The sequence below is a fragment of the Cololabis saira genome, chromosome 5, assembly GCF_033807715.1.
Source record: "Cololabis saira isolate AMF1-May2022 chromosome 5, fColSai1.1, whole genome shotgun sequence".
Classification (NCBI taxonomy): domain Eukaryota; kingdom Metazoa; phylum Chordata; class Actinopteri; order Beloniformes; family Belonidae; genus Cololabis; species Cololabis saira.
This window is the reverse complement of record NC_084591.1, coordinates 23,995,800-24,011,525: the sequence shown is the minus strand read 5'-3', so window position 1 is coordinate 24,011,525 and position 15,726 is coordinate 23,995,800. Positions and strand designations below refer to the sequence as shown.

At 39.7% G+C, this 15,726-nt stretch overlaps 2 protein-coding genes across 2 annotated transcripts; one reads left to right on the top strand and one right to left on the bottom strand.

Annotated features, from left to right (window-relative positions):
- Window positions 1-610: 610 nt before the first annotated feature.
- Window positions 611-11,376, top strand: tigara (TP53 induced glycolysis regulatory phosphatase a). Its single transcript, XM_061721314.1, has 6 exons — window positions 611-796; window positions 2,745-2,782; window positions 2,911-3,032; window positions 3,895-3,972; window positions 4,112-4,222; window positions 8,814-11,376. Exons 1-6 carry the CDS (start codon window positions 723-725, stop codon window positions 9,201-9,203), a joined length of 813 nt encoding a protein of 270 aa, XP_061577298.1. The 5' UTR covers window positions 611-722; the 3' UTR covers window positions 9,204-11,376.
- On the bottom strand, window positions 11,239-13,510 carry LOC133443951 (fibroblast growth factor 23). Its single transcript, XM_061721315.1, has 4 exons — window positions 13,376-13,510; window positions 13,027-13,288; window positions 12,552-12,655; window positions 11,239-12,274 (listed from the first exon to the last, which is right to left on the bottom strand). The coding sequence occupies exons 2-4, from the start codon at window positions 13,235-13,237 to the stop codon at window positions 11,855-11,857; spliced, it is 735 nt and encodes a 244-aa protein (XP_061577299.1). The 5' UTR covers window positions 13,238-13,288; window positions 13,376-13,510; the 3' UTR covers window positions 11,239-11,854.
- Window positions 13,511-15,726: the final 2,216 nt, after the last annotated feature.

The window sequence follows — 15,726 nt, the reverse complement described above, 5'->3', positions numbered from 1 at the left end:
GACACGTTTTCTCTCTTGTAATTGCTCCTCCTGCCTACTGGCCATGGAAGCTAACTGTTCTACTTGTCGTTACTGTTGTTTTATTGATTTTATTATTTTATGTTGTTAACCTGCCGAAGGGACTAAAGATGAAAATTAGCCGTTGGCTATAATCTTGCATATTTACATGTATATGTTCATTAATATGTATTGTCCCTGTTACAAATAAAATAAAATAAAAATAAAAAATAAACTAAAAATTCAAATGCTCATTCGCTTAAACTTGATAATTTTAATTCATTTGATTAATTCGAGGGGCAGGTTTTTCTTTGTATTTTTGGAAATAAAGTCCAAGCATGTGTAAAACAAAAAACAAAAAACACAGATCTCTTAATGAGTCTTGAAAATATGAAATTTTACAAAAGAGAAGTTATGTTAAAGGACTTCCTGGCAAATTAAAGATTGAATGAATGAATGAATGAATGAATGAATGAATGAATGAATGAATGAATGAATGAATGAATGAATGAATGAATGAATGAATGAATGAATCCAGGGAGACGGCGAACTAACTTCTGAGCAGTGTTGGAGTTTGTAGTTTATGTCTGTATCTTTATGCGTTGGAGGGGCGGCACGTTTCTTTCTGCCGGACTCAAGTCCTCCACCTGTCACTCGGACCGCTCGCGGATCAGAGCTCGTAGATCAGAGCTCTCCCAAGCAAAGTCCGTCCCCAGGTCCACTTGATGCGTCTGTCCTCCGTCCTCCTCGACGTCCGCAGGATGAAAACCCTCACGCTCGGGCTGACCCTGGTTCGGCAGTAAGTCCTTCTGACGTCGCTACTTTGTCAGTCTTAAGTTTTAAGTAGAAGAAAATACAAGTGTGTACTTGTGTACGGTGATGTTTGTAGTGAGGGTTTGGGAGATATCTCTTAAAAGTGCTTTCCGCAGGGCGGCTAATGTGCTGTAATCTGGGGTGATCGAGTTTGATGCGGCGTAGCAGGTGTAACGCTGACCGACCGGTTTATTTTTGATATGGTTGGATTTGTGTTAAAACCAGAGAAGTTATCGGGGTTTACTGAAAAGACCTGATTAAGGGGAGTAACGACAGCAAGCATTAGTTTAATGACGTTTGTTTGCTCTCCCCTTCTACTTTTAATGTATCTCAGCAGGTTTAACCGAAAGTAAACAGTGCAGTACCTCAAGATGACCACAGGAGGGCAGAATACCACGCTGGTTAACCTGATGAAACCTATTTGTGTTCAAATTTTAAATTATTGGATGACAAATGTTACGATTATTAATTGTATTCATTTATTCAGAACAGAATGAAATTGCATACAAGTTAACAAATATTATTGGATTTTCAATTTTCTTATTTTAAATTAATTACTTTTTTTTGTTTTTGTCTAGTCTGACTAAGAGTCTCTACGTATATTAAGTATTAAGGTCTATGATTATTTTGTGCTCTAGAAAAGTAATATTTGAACTAGACCTCAGATGTAAAGCTTGAAAAAATGTTTGAATGTATTTTTGGATGATTGTGTTCAGTATAACATCAGAGCAAAATAAAAAACTGCCACAATAAAAAAAAAAAGTCCACACAACAAAATTAGATCAGAAAACAAAGCAGATTTGTATTTATTAAATGACACACTGGATCTTCAGTTAGACCGGAAAAAAAGCAGGATATTAATTATGATCACATACTGTGCTAAGAAATGCATACTTTTACTTTGGAAAGATGATTCCCCTCCAACTTTCAAGTTTCTTTTGGATCAAGTTTCTTTTTTTACCATTGGAAAAATTTACTTTGGAAAAATACAACCCTGGTCATATTTTTCAAGAATTTTGGTTTCCATTATTTTCAAAACTGGAGAATTTTTCCAAAGCCAATGACCAATGAGTATCTTTATTTTCGAACTTGTGCCTTATATGTATGTATGTTTGTACTTTATGTATGGATATATATATATATATATATATATATATATATATATATATATATATATATATATATATATATATATATATATAGTTTGCTATCGCTGTTGCTGCCATTATATATGTTTTTTATTTATTTATTTATTTTTGAAATATTTATTTAATTTTGTTCTCCCTTAATGTATTTTTTTTTCCCCTATAGGGTAATTATGGGGAGGGTAGGAATGTGGGTAGAATAGAAATCGTGAATGTGAAAATGTGAATTATGAAAATTATTGTGAAATAAAAAGATATTTAAAAAAAAAAAGAAAACAAAGCAGAAGCAGAACAACATGCTAAAACAGTATCATATTTTAGTTTTGTTTTATTTTTCCAGCAAGGAAACCAATTCATGGTCATTACAGTCTTATTTCAACCATTTCTTAAACAAGTTTAGTTCACTTTCATTTAAACAGCTGGATTTAGCTAACACCATTTATTCTAGTAGTTTTCCAAAGTTTGATTTCTGAACAGCGCTCTTTTACATATTTCTAATTTTATCAAAGGGAAAAATACCTTATCATTTTGAGCTGAACATTTATTGGGCGTGTGTTATGATTTTGGGGCATTTGCACAAAAAGATTAGTAAAAAATGCTAAACTATCATACTTTTTGTTCTGTAAAAAGCTTAAAATGGACAGATGAAACTAAAATCACAATTATATAATAAATGGCATGTTCACAGTTTAGCCATGAAATCAAATGTATTATATGTGAATAGATTATTTTATTTTCTATAAAGGTTCTCTCTAAACATTTGACATTAATAAAACCTGTTTCCTGCAGTGGGGAAACGCATTACAACAAAATGGGACTGCTGCAAGGTATAGTTTGATCCAAAATATCAATAAGATAAGAAGATCATCATACATGTTTTCACAACATCTATAAGTTGCCATAGACAGCAGTTGCTGCAGTACTAAGATCCCTCCGTGTCCCTCCACCCTTGCAGGCCAGACCATCGACTCCCCTCTGTCTGAGACGGGGCTGCAGCAGGCCGAAGCTGCAGGAAGATACCTGACGGATGTCCACTTCAGCAACGTGTTTTCCAGCGACATGCTGAGAGCCCGGCAGGTGAGGTGCTTCGCTCGCACACAGGAAGTAGACTTTTAATGGCAGCGGATATTGAAAACTGAACTGCAATGAAAAAAAAATTCTGTTGGATAAAGACTGTGATGGGGTAATCGTCCCGGTCCACTTGAGATCCAGCTTAGCTGTCACTTCTGACCCAAGTCACCGCCCCTCCACCACCATGCTTGACAGCTCTGTTTGGTTTTCACTAAATATGGAACTTGCACCTGGCTGATCTATAGCATGCAGTACATCATGTAGTCTGAGGTGTAGTTCTCCAGTTTATTTTATTTATTTACTTTCTCTGAGCATTACACAGTCTGCCCTTGGAGTAAACGTGAAAGACTTCAAATTATTTGAAAATGACACATAAGCTGACAGGTGCTTCTCTAAGATCCTTTGGCATTGTGTGAATACACACATTGAGCGCTGCACAGCAGTAGACCATCAAAAGTGTGCTTTTACAGAGATGAACTGTAAATTGTGGATTAAAAGCTGATCAGTAAATCAACACATTTGATTGGAAACACATTACTGTTAATTGAGTTACTATTGTAACAATAAACTTGTGCAGCTGAGGTTGTATTTACATTTTTAAAGACCTGGTAAGGACTTGAAAGTACTTTTTTTTCTTATGTCCCGCTAGATAAAACCTTAGACTATGAACCTTTTCTGTCTTCTTCGCATCTCTGTGTGCGAGGAAAAAACATTTTCTGACTGGTTTAATATGATATAAGTTTGGGTAGATTTCAGCATTTACATTACATCTCATTAAAACCAAATCTTAGCACCAGGATACGTTTGGGATGATTAAGCAGAAAGCTTCTTTTCTGGAATGAGATCATGTTTACCTTTGCTTTTCCAGACCGCTGAAAAGATTATGGAGCACAACAGCAGCTGTTCTCATCTCCAAATGGTGTGTGATCCTTTACTGAAAGAGAAGGTGAGTGTCAGGTCTTCTTTTCTTTTCTTTTGTAATGTAATGATTTCACTAGTAAAATATATATTCTTTTCCTTGATAAAACATTTACATCAAATGCTGTAAATCGAGTTATACAGCTCAGTGACTCGTTGTTTCTCAGAGTTTTGGGATTGCTGAGGGGAAACAGGTCAAGGACGTCAAAGAGATGGCCAAGGCCGCGGGGGAGTCGTTTCCAGGCTTCACCCCCCCAGAAGGGGAGCCTCAAGAGCAGGTAAGGCTGGGGGTTGTGTGTCTTCTCAGATGTTCAGATGCTTCCTATCAGATCATTTATATGTTCTTGTTGGTTCTAGTACACGTGTTTATTCAGCTCTAGTTGATTCTCTACACAAACAGCATGACAGCAATAATAATGGCCTATATGTGTTTTTTTTACAGTTCAAATTATTTACTCATTGGTTAAGAAATATTTCTGTGGTTCTGTCAGTTCTGTAGCAGAGTCGTTTCCACTGCTGGTTGAGATATGGTTTGGTGCCAGCTGGGAGTGAAGAGGTCACCTGACATCCTGTCACATAGGTTTTCATAATATACATAAAACCCAGTCAGCTCAAAAGTCCCACTGCCAAATATGTAAAACAAGGATACAAGTTTAACTTTAATTCACCCAGTCATTTCAGCCTACGCAAGAAAACATCCGAAGCGAAACGTGGCGTTTGACATGCAAACCTATCGCAAACCCAAATTCTCTGTCAGTCCTTGTAAGATAAGCAGCAGTTAGTTCTGGTGAGAAGGGAGGATGGCGAGTGAGTCTTCCTGGAGTTGGGTGCGTGACATGCCGAAGTAAATGACAACCAGATAAGTAAACGGACAAAGGCCGTGAGAGCAGGACAAAGGATATTTTTTATTTACAACCAGTGGTCCAAAGAAACCACGGGATCTGGTACTGCTTCTGAACAGGACCATGGATGAATTAAATCCTAATCATGTAGGTCTGCTCCAGGGATGGGTTTTACTCCTACCAAATGGGGTTAACAAGAAAGTCCCTCAAACCCCGGCCCGCCCCGAACAGCTGCCGCTCTGACGGGCTTTTGTTTAGTTAATACAGAGTTCGTCTTTTAGGGAAAATGTGCTCAGAAATGGATTATACTTTTCTTTATTTTAAATAGATATTATAAATGATATATTTATTGATATTACAGTGTTTTAAGTGTGTTACAAAGTACTTCACACGAGCAGCAGTTAAAGCTTTTGTGCAAGCAAGACGATATACCGAAAACCCAAATCAGAGTATGTCGGGATGATGCAGAAAATGTATTTGTTGATATACAAATCTATCCGTATGGGTCCAATTTAGTGCTTGTAAGGAAGTGAAGGAGAAAGAAAAAGATCTGGAGGACCTGGGGTGTATAAAGTGCATCAGCTCAAGCTTAAATTGGTCATCCATCGTCTCTGATCCCTCAGAGGGAGCAGCATCAAAAACCATTGTTCATCAATAGCTGATGTAAATCCACATGGGGATTACTGTATTGTGCAAAAGAGATGCTTTCTGTTAATGCTGTGCAGACTCTGGCCTTGGAGACATCGGAGATGGACCATCACACGCTGGGAACGTGTGACGGTCAGAGGAATCCCTGTTCCAGGTCTTTTTTTTTTAGAAATCTGTGTTGATTTTTTTAAACGTGTTAGAGGCAAAGTATGAGTAGATTAACAAATTAAATAAAATTGACAGGAAAAAAATCATTAACAAACTTTCAGCCATGCCTCCAGGAGAAGAAAATGTCCTCTGTCCTAGGACCTCAACCCAGACTCTTATGGTAGTGACGTACCAAAGAAATACGATGCTGAGTTAAAAGTATGAGATTTTCTCATTTTTTTAAAGCTCAACTTGATATCAAAGGCTCTGAAAATTCAATCCTGATCTTTTCCACATCTGAAAACTGAATAAATGCTTGTGATACAGCTAATGTAATTGACAGTTACTGCCACTAGGTGGCAGAAAAGTCTCACCTCCTCAGTCAAACGGCTCTACTTGGGCATAACTGGTGTGTCGGGGCTTCTTTGCATCCACGTGCTTGTGTTTCTAATTTATCTCCAGAGACATTTCATGAATCAGAGAGATCAAAGTACATTTCCATCTACTGTCACACAACTCCTCTGTGTTTGTTGCTTAAAAGTTTGTGTTATTGTGTTCGAGGCCGAGTGGGAGGACACTGTGTGGGGAGAGAGAGGTGCTGGAGGTGAAAACGTTCTGTTTCAATGATTCCTTGTCAGACTTCATCCATTCAGTCTTGACTTGGATGTTATTTCTGGTCCAACCCAACTACAGCACATGACGATTGTGATGATGCAGGTGCACAAACATGAGACGTAAGCAGAGAGCTCCTCGTCCATTGCCTGCAAAAGGCCTCCTGCCTGCTTTCCTAGGGTTGGGTTTGTTTTTTACATAACAGTGATGTATGCTTTCACTGTTACTGTGTTTTTATAAGGACAACCTTTGACTGTCATCCTATCCCAGCATGGGGTTCCTGCAGAAAAAAGCAGCACGTAATTCCATAGTGCAGTGAATACCCTATACAGATATGGCCATTTGTTTACTGTCTCTCCATGAGGCCAGTTTCAGATGCAGTTGCTTTGGTAATCAGCTGATCTAAGCCACGTTTACGAAGCACCGTCTGCAGAGGGAAACCCGCATATGAAAAGTTACTGAAAGGGATTATAGCTGAATTAAGTTCATCTCTATCATGCAATGGATAATCTAATCTTGGTGTCTCTTGACCCTGATGTTGCCATGATTACAACATGTGGGCAGAGGTGTCAAAAGTATTCACATTCATTACTCAGGTAGAAGTATAAGATACTAGAGTTTAAAAATACTCCTGTAGAAGTTGAAGTATCATCTCAAGTTTTTTACTCGATTAAAAGTATAAAAGTACTGGTTTCAAAACTACTTAAAGTATAAAAGTAAAAGTAATGTAAGGGGGAAAAAAGCCATTAAGGACAAAAGCCATTGAAAATGAATGTATCTTAGTATAATGCAAATATATTAAAGAACCATATATGTGTACTATTGAGCATTAACATGTGTTTCAGAGAGCAGCAGATATGATGACTAGTTGCCTATAAGTATTGTAATGGTGCAAAAAAGTCAAACTTCAGAGGCATGTTATCATTTATCCTAACCTTTATTAGAATGTACATCCAAGTTTAGTTGCAGGAATCTGAGGGAACGGATGTAAGAACAAAACTGGACAAGAACATCTGAAACAACCACAGCCAAATTCACTCTATCCGGATGGAGCAATTTAACTGGATAGTTTTTTTTTAAAGGCCAAAATGAAATAGAGAAACGAGGCTGTTTTTAAAATGCAAGGAGTAAAAAGTACAGATAATTGTGTGAAAATGTAAGGAGTAAAAGTAAAAAGTCGTCTGAAAAATAATTACTCCAGTGAAGTATAGATAACCAAAATTTCTACTTAAATAAGGTAAGTATTTGTACTTCGTTACTTGACACCTCTGCATGTGGGTCATAATTGAGTACCTGTGAATACGGACGCACACACACACACACACACACACACTTGAACAAATAGATGGAGAATCAGAATCAGAACTAACTTTATTGGCCAGGTTCTCCTTACAGAAACAAGAAGTTGGGTTTGGTAAACTTGATCTTTGTGAACAGGGACAGACTTCAGAACTCCTAATTTCCAAAAGACAGCAGTGCAAGGTTAACAAACACTTGCCGTACCAGCCTGGTTCCAGCTGACATTACCAGCTACCTGGCAAAGGAAACTCATACAGCTGCTTGTATTTGCACTCCATAGGTGAGGGTTAGATAGATCACCGGTGAACAGAGCGATCTCGCCAGAGTTTCTTTACCACAGCAAACCAGTAAAGAACCAACTCTGATGCGGACGCCACTCATCCGTCTGTCCGTCTCCCACTCCACTCCCCCTCGAATCGTAACAAGACAGATACTTGAACACCTCCACTTGAGGCGGCGCCTCGCTCCCAACTCAGAGGGCATTACGCATGGCTTCAGGGTTGAAGGTGCTGACTCTCATCCCCACAGTAAACTTTGACTCCAACCCATGCAGTAAACGCTATCTGCAAAAAAAAAAAAAAAAAAGTTCTGTCCATTAAACTTCAGCATTCTGTTCCTGACCTTTGTTTACCTAATATCTTCGGAGCTGAAAGGATAACTGAGATGTTGCACGTATGAAAGTGCCTTTGATGTACAGCGTGCTAATGTAAATCACATTTCCTGCCACTAAGTGACAAAAAATAACTTACTTTCCCCTTTGATTAGTTCTGCAAAAGTGGGACCGGTACGTCATGGCTTCTTAGCATCTTTGTTTCTTATATATCTCCAGGGAACCTGTTGTGTATCACAGAGATCAAAGTACATCTTGCTTTGCTGTCAAACAACTGCAGAGAGTCCGTCACCACCCAGATTAAAAAGTCACCACTCCGGTCTTGTGTTGTTTGTGTTATGGTCTGCGTGGGAGGACATTGTGTGGGGAGGGGATGGCGCTGGAGGTAAAGATGTTCTATTTCAGAGACTCCTTCTCGGTCCTCATTCGTTTGATCTCGACTTACGTGTTAATTCTGGTCCAAACCGGCTACGTGAGCAGCACATTATGATGATGCAGGTGCACGGAGATGGCTCAGACGTAAGCAGGGGACCTCGGTTACCGCCTGCAAGAGGCCTCCCGCCTGCTTCTGTAAACAAGATCTTTGCGTAGCAGTGATGTATGTGATTTCATGATAACAACCTTTGACTTTTATCTTTCCACAGCATGGGGTTAGTGCGGTGGAGAGGGGGGGGAAAGACAGTAGTTATAACAGGTTTGTGCTCTGTTTAGGTAAAGGAGCGGGTCAAAAGGTTTCTGGAGAAAATGCTTCAGCACATTGGAGCCGAACACTGGCATGACAGAGGGCAAGATGACACCTTCGCACCTGCGTCACCGGAGACGTCTCCTGTTGAGGGGAAGGCAGACGATGGGGTCGAGGGCATCCCGGTTCACGCGCTGGTTGTCACCCACGGAGCTTTAATGTGCGTGGCAGTGCGTTACTTTGTGGAGGAGTTGCTTTGCTGCTTACCTCAGGGGTGTGACAACACGTATATGTTCTCCCTGAGTCCGAACACGGGGCTGTGCCGCTTCATACTAGGCATAAGGAAAGAGGACGACAGGTTCACGTTATCGGGGATGCGCTGTGTGTTCGTCCACAGGGGAGACCACGTGAAACAGTAGGAGCGAAAGGTGTTCAAGTGGGCAAAGAACTACCTTTCCGCTGAAGTGTTGTGGTTTGTGTGACTTAGTTGCTGGGAAGCTGCATGCTAACCAAAAACAGAATAAACAGCTTTGAGCAGGATCCTGCAGACAGGCCGGGTACAACACGGTGACCTGTCTGTGGAGGAAAAATCAACTTCTTTATGTGCTTTTACGTCAAATGTTAGAAGAATTTCTCCTTAGAGAAAAAAATTTGAATTTATCCATTTGGTTAGACTGTTAATTTCACCACGAAAGTGACCACTTATATAATTTATATTTAAATTATTTCAGCTTTGATTACATTTATGAATAAGCCAACCCAAATTGTACCAGGTACTTGTATGTGATAGCAAGAGAAGAGTGATTTAGGCCAAGGTCCGACTTAAAGCAGCACAATGGACTTTAGATTACTTTAAAATCTTAGCTTCACTTCATTTGAAGGAATATTTACTGGCTTTTAGAAAAGTCTCCCGTCTCTGCTCTTGGCCAGAAGCATTGGACAGTAAAGCAAAGGTGGCTAAGATTTAAGAAAGTAATTATGGAACAGTCCAACAACGAGTAAATCTCTGACATAAAAGCCGTTCAACCTGCAGGGGGACCCTGCTCGCTGAAAATGGCACACGCTCCTTTGCACTGGTACTTTTAGCAAATACGAATAATTTTCACATTAAATATTTACGTTTCTGAGGAAAAAATATATTTATATGTATGATTAAAAGTTGCAACTTTTCTGGAATGACTATAACATGAGTTTAAAATAGTGTAAAGATGTATTTCTATAGGGTCATTTATCTAAATGGAATTTATAGGAACTTTGTTAACATTTAAAAATTAGATTAATAAAATGGGAAACATTAAGTCATATTTACTTTAATCTGTAGGTAAACACTGGAAATGATGACTCAAGTTTGAAGTATTTATTATTTTAAAGGAAGCATTTTGAGTAAATTGAAAACATAAGACAGCAGACTTTACAGTATCGTTTACAATAGAAATGAATTCATTGTATTTATAATCTGCAATGCCACAAACAGACGTGTTATATATTCAGGCTTCCATGTGATTCACACTTTCATTTAACCTTTTACTGTTGCAGCGTAATGTCGTCATCACATTGTCTCCTGGCTGATCATTACTGTAAACATGGGCAGCTTTGTAGCCTTGTTGCTATATTTATCTCCTGAGGGTTCACAGATCTTACGCAGGAACACCGAGCCAAACCCTGAGAGTGTTTACCTTTCGGAAATCAGTGACTGTGTCATTGTTGTGAATTAACACTTGAGTCAACAAGGACAAACTGACTCTGCAACCTTGCTGCAGGACATGAGTTTCATTCCTCTCTCTCTCTCTGTAAATTGTTTATTGTAGATAAGCACTTTTCTTCAAACTCTGCAATCAAGAGAATGTACGCTGTGAGACTGCTGACCTGGAATGCATGCATGCAAAAATAAATGAATTATGTAATCGAATGCTGTCAAATTGTCCCAAATGGAGATGTTATTGATCAAATGTATTTAAGCTGCGCTGCTTCTCATTTGTTCACCTTTGTAAGACATATACATACAACTTCTCAAATAATGTAATAGGTATGAGTTTAAAGTCCATGTTTATGTGATTTGTATTATTTAATTCCCTGATGACCTGGACTAACATTGCAGAAGCAGTCGGTTGTGTGCGTAAAACAACCACGGGATTTCTGCAACTCCCAAGTGAATCAAATGTTTCACGATACCTCGGTGTCTGTAATTACCAGAACTTTCCCAGTGTAAGAAAACATGAGCAGCAAAGGGAAGCTGATAAGATGAACAATCAGTCTGCAGTGAGATGAAATGAATGAGAGAATTCTCGATGCAGAATGTCCTGACTGACTTACCAGTGTTCCTCCACCAAATCTTTACAAACTCATCCTTCTAAGATGTTCCTGGACACATCTCATATGTATGTACAAGAACGTTTGATAACTATGTTCTCTTTGTTAATCCTTATCGAAATAGAAGCAAATAGAGGTCCCAGAGAATATTCACCATTTATTTGTTCATATGAGAAACAACACAGCATGAAATATATAAATAATACACATCAGGCAAGAAAGGAAGTCATTTAACACATTTCAATAAATAAAGCATCTCATTGCTGTGATTACTGGTGTCCAGCACCTGATCGTGTCTGAGTTTTTGCATATAATGCATTTTTATTTTTTTTGTTTTATTTCAGTAACAATAGGTCAATTTATGCTTATTCTTTTTTAAGCATGTTTATGTGTGAATATTTCAAATTAGTTGTACATTACACATTTTTACATATGCAAAACAAACATTGCATCATCGGATTAAAATTTAACAGACTGAGGTTAAAGGACAGCGGGATGCTGGACCAAACTTGTGTCAAGAGTTGCCAAACTTGTCATTTAACTGCTATTCAAACACAGGACCTGTACAAGCCTCTGTGACGTAATCCAGTTCATGAGTACACCCTGGAAATTTCGTTCTAAGGACTTAATATCACAGAAAATGTTGAATGTTTTCAAAGAGGAAAAAAAAACTACTCTCTAATAACAGTTTGACTTGCTGATACTACACAATGTCCGAAAGTATCTACCCCACCATGCAGTAGCTAACCTCTCACATGTCCTATTCATGTTCTGCTCGGTCTACAATGTTAGTCTTGACTGGACTGCCGTGCCGGTTGGGCCTCAAGACTCGCAGCGGGTCATCGCAGGAGGTGATGGTTTCCTTGGACACAGCACCCGTCTGTTCTGGTTCAGTCAGGCCGTGATTTGCATCCCGTACAGAGTGCGAGGGATGCGATTGGGCTCTTAAAGGATCAGAGGGGTTCACCGCCTCACTTCTTCTCTGCCTCTTTAGTAAGGGATCCAGGAACCTCTGTAGAAGGGCTGAGGAGACCCCTGGAGGTTCTCGGTGCACCGCCTGCAGGTCGTCTCCCCCCAGGCTGAGCTGCTGGTTTCCATTCAGAGAGTAAAACACATCACGGTGGTTCGCCAGATCTAACTTAATGCGTTGGAATAAGCAATCCTCTCTGTACTTTTGCCTCTGTGGAATGGAAAAACATTAAAAAAAAAATAAATTACCAATTTCTCTGCACTCCTGACATACTTAGGTTGATCTACACTGCAAAAACAGCCCATATAGAAATAAGGCTAATATTCCACAAATCTAGTCAAAGTTGTCTTATTTTAAGTCAAAAATATCTTTTGCCATTGAAGTAAGAAAGATTTTCTTGCCTTGAATTCTGAAAACTAGCAAAATAGTAACTTAAAACTGGATCTTTTCTTTAGAAAAGAGTTTTTGCAGTGTGAGAGATACTCACAGACTTGGACAGCTTCCCCCGTACGTCCAGACAGAGGAATCGCCTTCTTCGCAAATAAAAAACTGGAACCACATTGCTTGAAGTCGTTCTTACTGGCAAACTAACTGGAAAAAAGAGGTTTAGTTTAGTAGGTATAAGTGTTGAAAATATCGCTTTAGTGTGGATTTCAAAAGTTCCAACCAGAAATGTTTCTTCAGGTGGCATGCAACAAGTCACAACTTGCATTTCTTAGTTCATTTAGAAATGTGCAAAATGTATCTACAAACATTTATTAGATTGCAAGGATAATAGCTTATGTGTGTTTGAATTTTTCAAATATTTTAGGTCAATATGTGTCGTCGCTCAGGTGAAAATCAGTTGAACTAATTTCAACATAGTTAATCTTAAAGCCATTTAAAAGACAGTTATCGTCTGAAACCGGTGATATAATCTGCAATGAAACAGATTTAGTTTGAGTGTGTAGAGGCCGACTCACCCAGGAGGACCCTGTGATTGCCCTTTCTCATCGATCCGTGCAGCTGTAAGTGGAGGCGTCCTGCGTCCGCAGACGTCTCGCCGTGAGCTCCAGGGTCAGAGGTTTCCTTCTCGTGCCGTTGGAGCCGGGGATGCTGGAGCCCCGGCCTGCAATCCACTGTCACAGAAACATGCGCAGCAATCAGGATGACTGACAGGAAGAGCCGTCGCATGATCGGTGGAGATGAAGAGCTCAAATGTTCACGTTGGTGTGTGAGCAGCTACTGGAGGAGGAGAAAGTCCAACGGGCTTATTTAAACGGAGGATCAATAAACTGGCTAACTCATTTACCCAAATGACACAGAGCATACCTGCTTTTCTGCAGCTACGGGTTCTCTACATGAAACTACTGGAGGATCTAACTGAAGCAATGGACTTTTGTATTATTTTTTTTAAATTAGCTGCACCCTGAAGGAAAGATGTAGATCTTCTACCGTAGCTGGAAGTGTAACTTTTTGTTTAGTTCAATCTTCAACAAAAAGTTATGTGCAAACGTTGACCTATCTATCGATCTAGAAGGTGGAACAGAGGAAAGGTGATGAAGAAACAGCAGAAGGGATGAAAAGCTGAGAAAGAGAGGGATTCGGCGCCACTCATCTGCACTTTGACATCTCAAGGGACAAAAAAGCTGGTAAGAATTAGAGGCTTTTTTCTCAAATATGTTTCGTCTTTGTCACAGCTTACAAAACAGGCAGCCTGATAAACTGTGAACCTTTTTGTATAAACACCTGAGACACAAACCTGTGTTTTATACCTTCAGAGCTGACATATTCATTGCTGATTCCTAATGAGGGTTTAATGCTTTGCATTACTTTATGCTGACTCATATCCGAGGAGAATGATTCACACCGAGCTTATCAATTAACTGTACACACATCCGCTGCCACTTTCACACGGATGCAAATCATGTGTTTTATTTTTAGACGGCTTGGCCTCATTCAAAATGACCTTGTGATTTCACCATTTCTTCAGCCCCTTGTGATACGCTTTACATAATTTTTTGCTTTTTTTTTTAGAAAAGTAGACATAATAAAGATCAGAGTTTCAGGTTATTGTACACATCAGTATATAATGTTTAATAATTACTATTGAGTGGACGTTGTCAAGGAAACCTGTGATTACATGGCTGAAATGCATTACTAATAAAAAGTTTAGGCCTGCTTTATAATTACAGTTCTGAACAAACCAAATGGGAAGTGCTTCAGTTCTTAAGTTCCTGGAACTTTTTTAAATGGCTTCAAATTTTAGATGATGAAATTGATCGTTGACAGTAGAATAATTTTTCTTTGTCCTTGAGGTTTTTGTGTGGCCCAGTAATTTATTTTCATCTCTCTCTTTTAACCCTCTACAGTGTGGATGTCATGTAACATAGTTCTGTGAGAGCCATGATACTCCCACCTCCGTGCTTCACTAGTCCTGGTCAAGGTCACGCCAAACTTCCCGGACCAAAGGAACGAACCTGACTGTCATCCGACCAGATCATGTGCTTTCAATATTCAGCAGCATCTTATGGCACTTTTCCACAAGTACCTACTCGGCTCTACTCATCTCAGCTCGGCTCGACTCAACTCGGCCTGGTTTCTTTTCCATAACAATTCAGCACCTGGAGCAGAAGTAGGAGGTTGGAGTGAAGCTGCTGTGACGTATTTGATTGTGTGATCTAAACGAAGAGAACAACACTAAAGATGTAGAACATGGAGGAGATGATATGTGAGATGAGATGCTGGGTCTGTGGCTTGTGTTGGATATCAAGTTAAAAAAAATGAGAGTGAGAGAAACTTCAAGTGGGGATGCTTCTTTTTTTTTTTTTAGTTCGTCTCGGCACTGCTGAAAAGTCCATTGGAAGCCACGAACAGCCATGAAGTGACAGATCTCCTGCTAGATCTTGTCATTCCGTATCGCCCGTCTAGATCCCTTTTTAATTCTCTCCTCAGCCACCAGGTTTATGAACATCTGCACCTCAGAGTTGGATCATGAAACAGATGTTTGCGCTGCCATTGCCTGTCGAATAAAATGAACAAGAAGCCGCCGTCAGAGTCGCTCTTTCGCTGATTTCCGCCTCCTGACTCAGACGTTTAATTGGCCAACCCCCGACCAATCGGTGGCCTGTAGTGTGATGATGTGTGATGAATGCAGCCCGACTCAGTCCCCTTAGAACCTCAGCAGAATAGATACAGAAAAAGTATCTACTCGGCACGTTAGACCCCTAGTGGAGAAGCGCCAAACAGAGCGAGGTGAGTCGGGTTGAGTAGGTACTAGTGGAAAAGCACCAATAGTCACTTTAAGCTCAACCTTCGGTTTTGCACGCAAGCAAGGTGTTTATCCTGAACTCCGCTGTTCTGAGGCCTCAGTCTTTTAGTCGGTTATATTTGAATTTCTGCCATTTCTTTCCCATGTTGAGCAAGGACTCAGACATGCAGATGGGCACGGCCCGTCAGTCCAGCACCGAGACAGTTCTGGAGTCTAATGAAGACAACTAGGGCCATTGTTCGCTGTTTTAACCACAACTAAAAGTGACATGGGAGTGACAACAACCGCAAAGATGAACGACGACTTCACCAAATGTGAAACAGCTTCTCAGAGACAGAGGGAAGGAGTCAGTTTTATTTAGTCAGCTCTGGATCCACAAACAAAACAAAGAGAACAGAAAACAGTCACTCCA

Coding starts and splice junctions, on each gene's coding strand:
- tigara (XM_061721314.1), top strand. CDS start 723: ATGCGTCTGTCCTCCGTCCTCCTCGACGTCCGCAGGATGAAAACCCTC. Junction 797..2,744: donor GGGCTGACCCTGGTTCGGCA/GTAAGTCCTTCT, acceptor TGTTTCCTGCAG/TGGGGAAACGCATTACAACA. Junction 3,033..3,894: donor ACATGCTGAGAGCCCGGCAG/GTGAGGTGCTTC, acceptor TTGCTTTTCCAG/ACCGCTGAAAAGATTATGGA.
- LOC133443951 (XM_061721315.1), bottom strand. CDS start 13,237: ATGCGACGGCTCTTCCTGTCAGTCATCCTGATTGCTGCGCATGTTTCT. Junction 12,656..13,026: donor CAATCACAGGGTCCTCCTGG/GTGAGTCGGCCT, acceptor TCTTTTTTCCAG/TTAGTTTGCCAGTAAGAACG. Junction 12,275..12,551: donor GGGGGAAGCTGTCCAAGTCT/GTGAGTATCTCT, acceptor TCCATTCCACAG/AGGCAAAAGTACAGAGAGGA.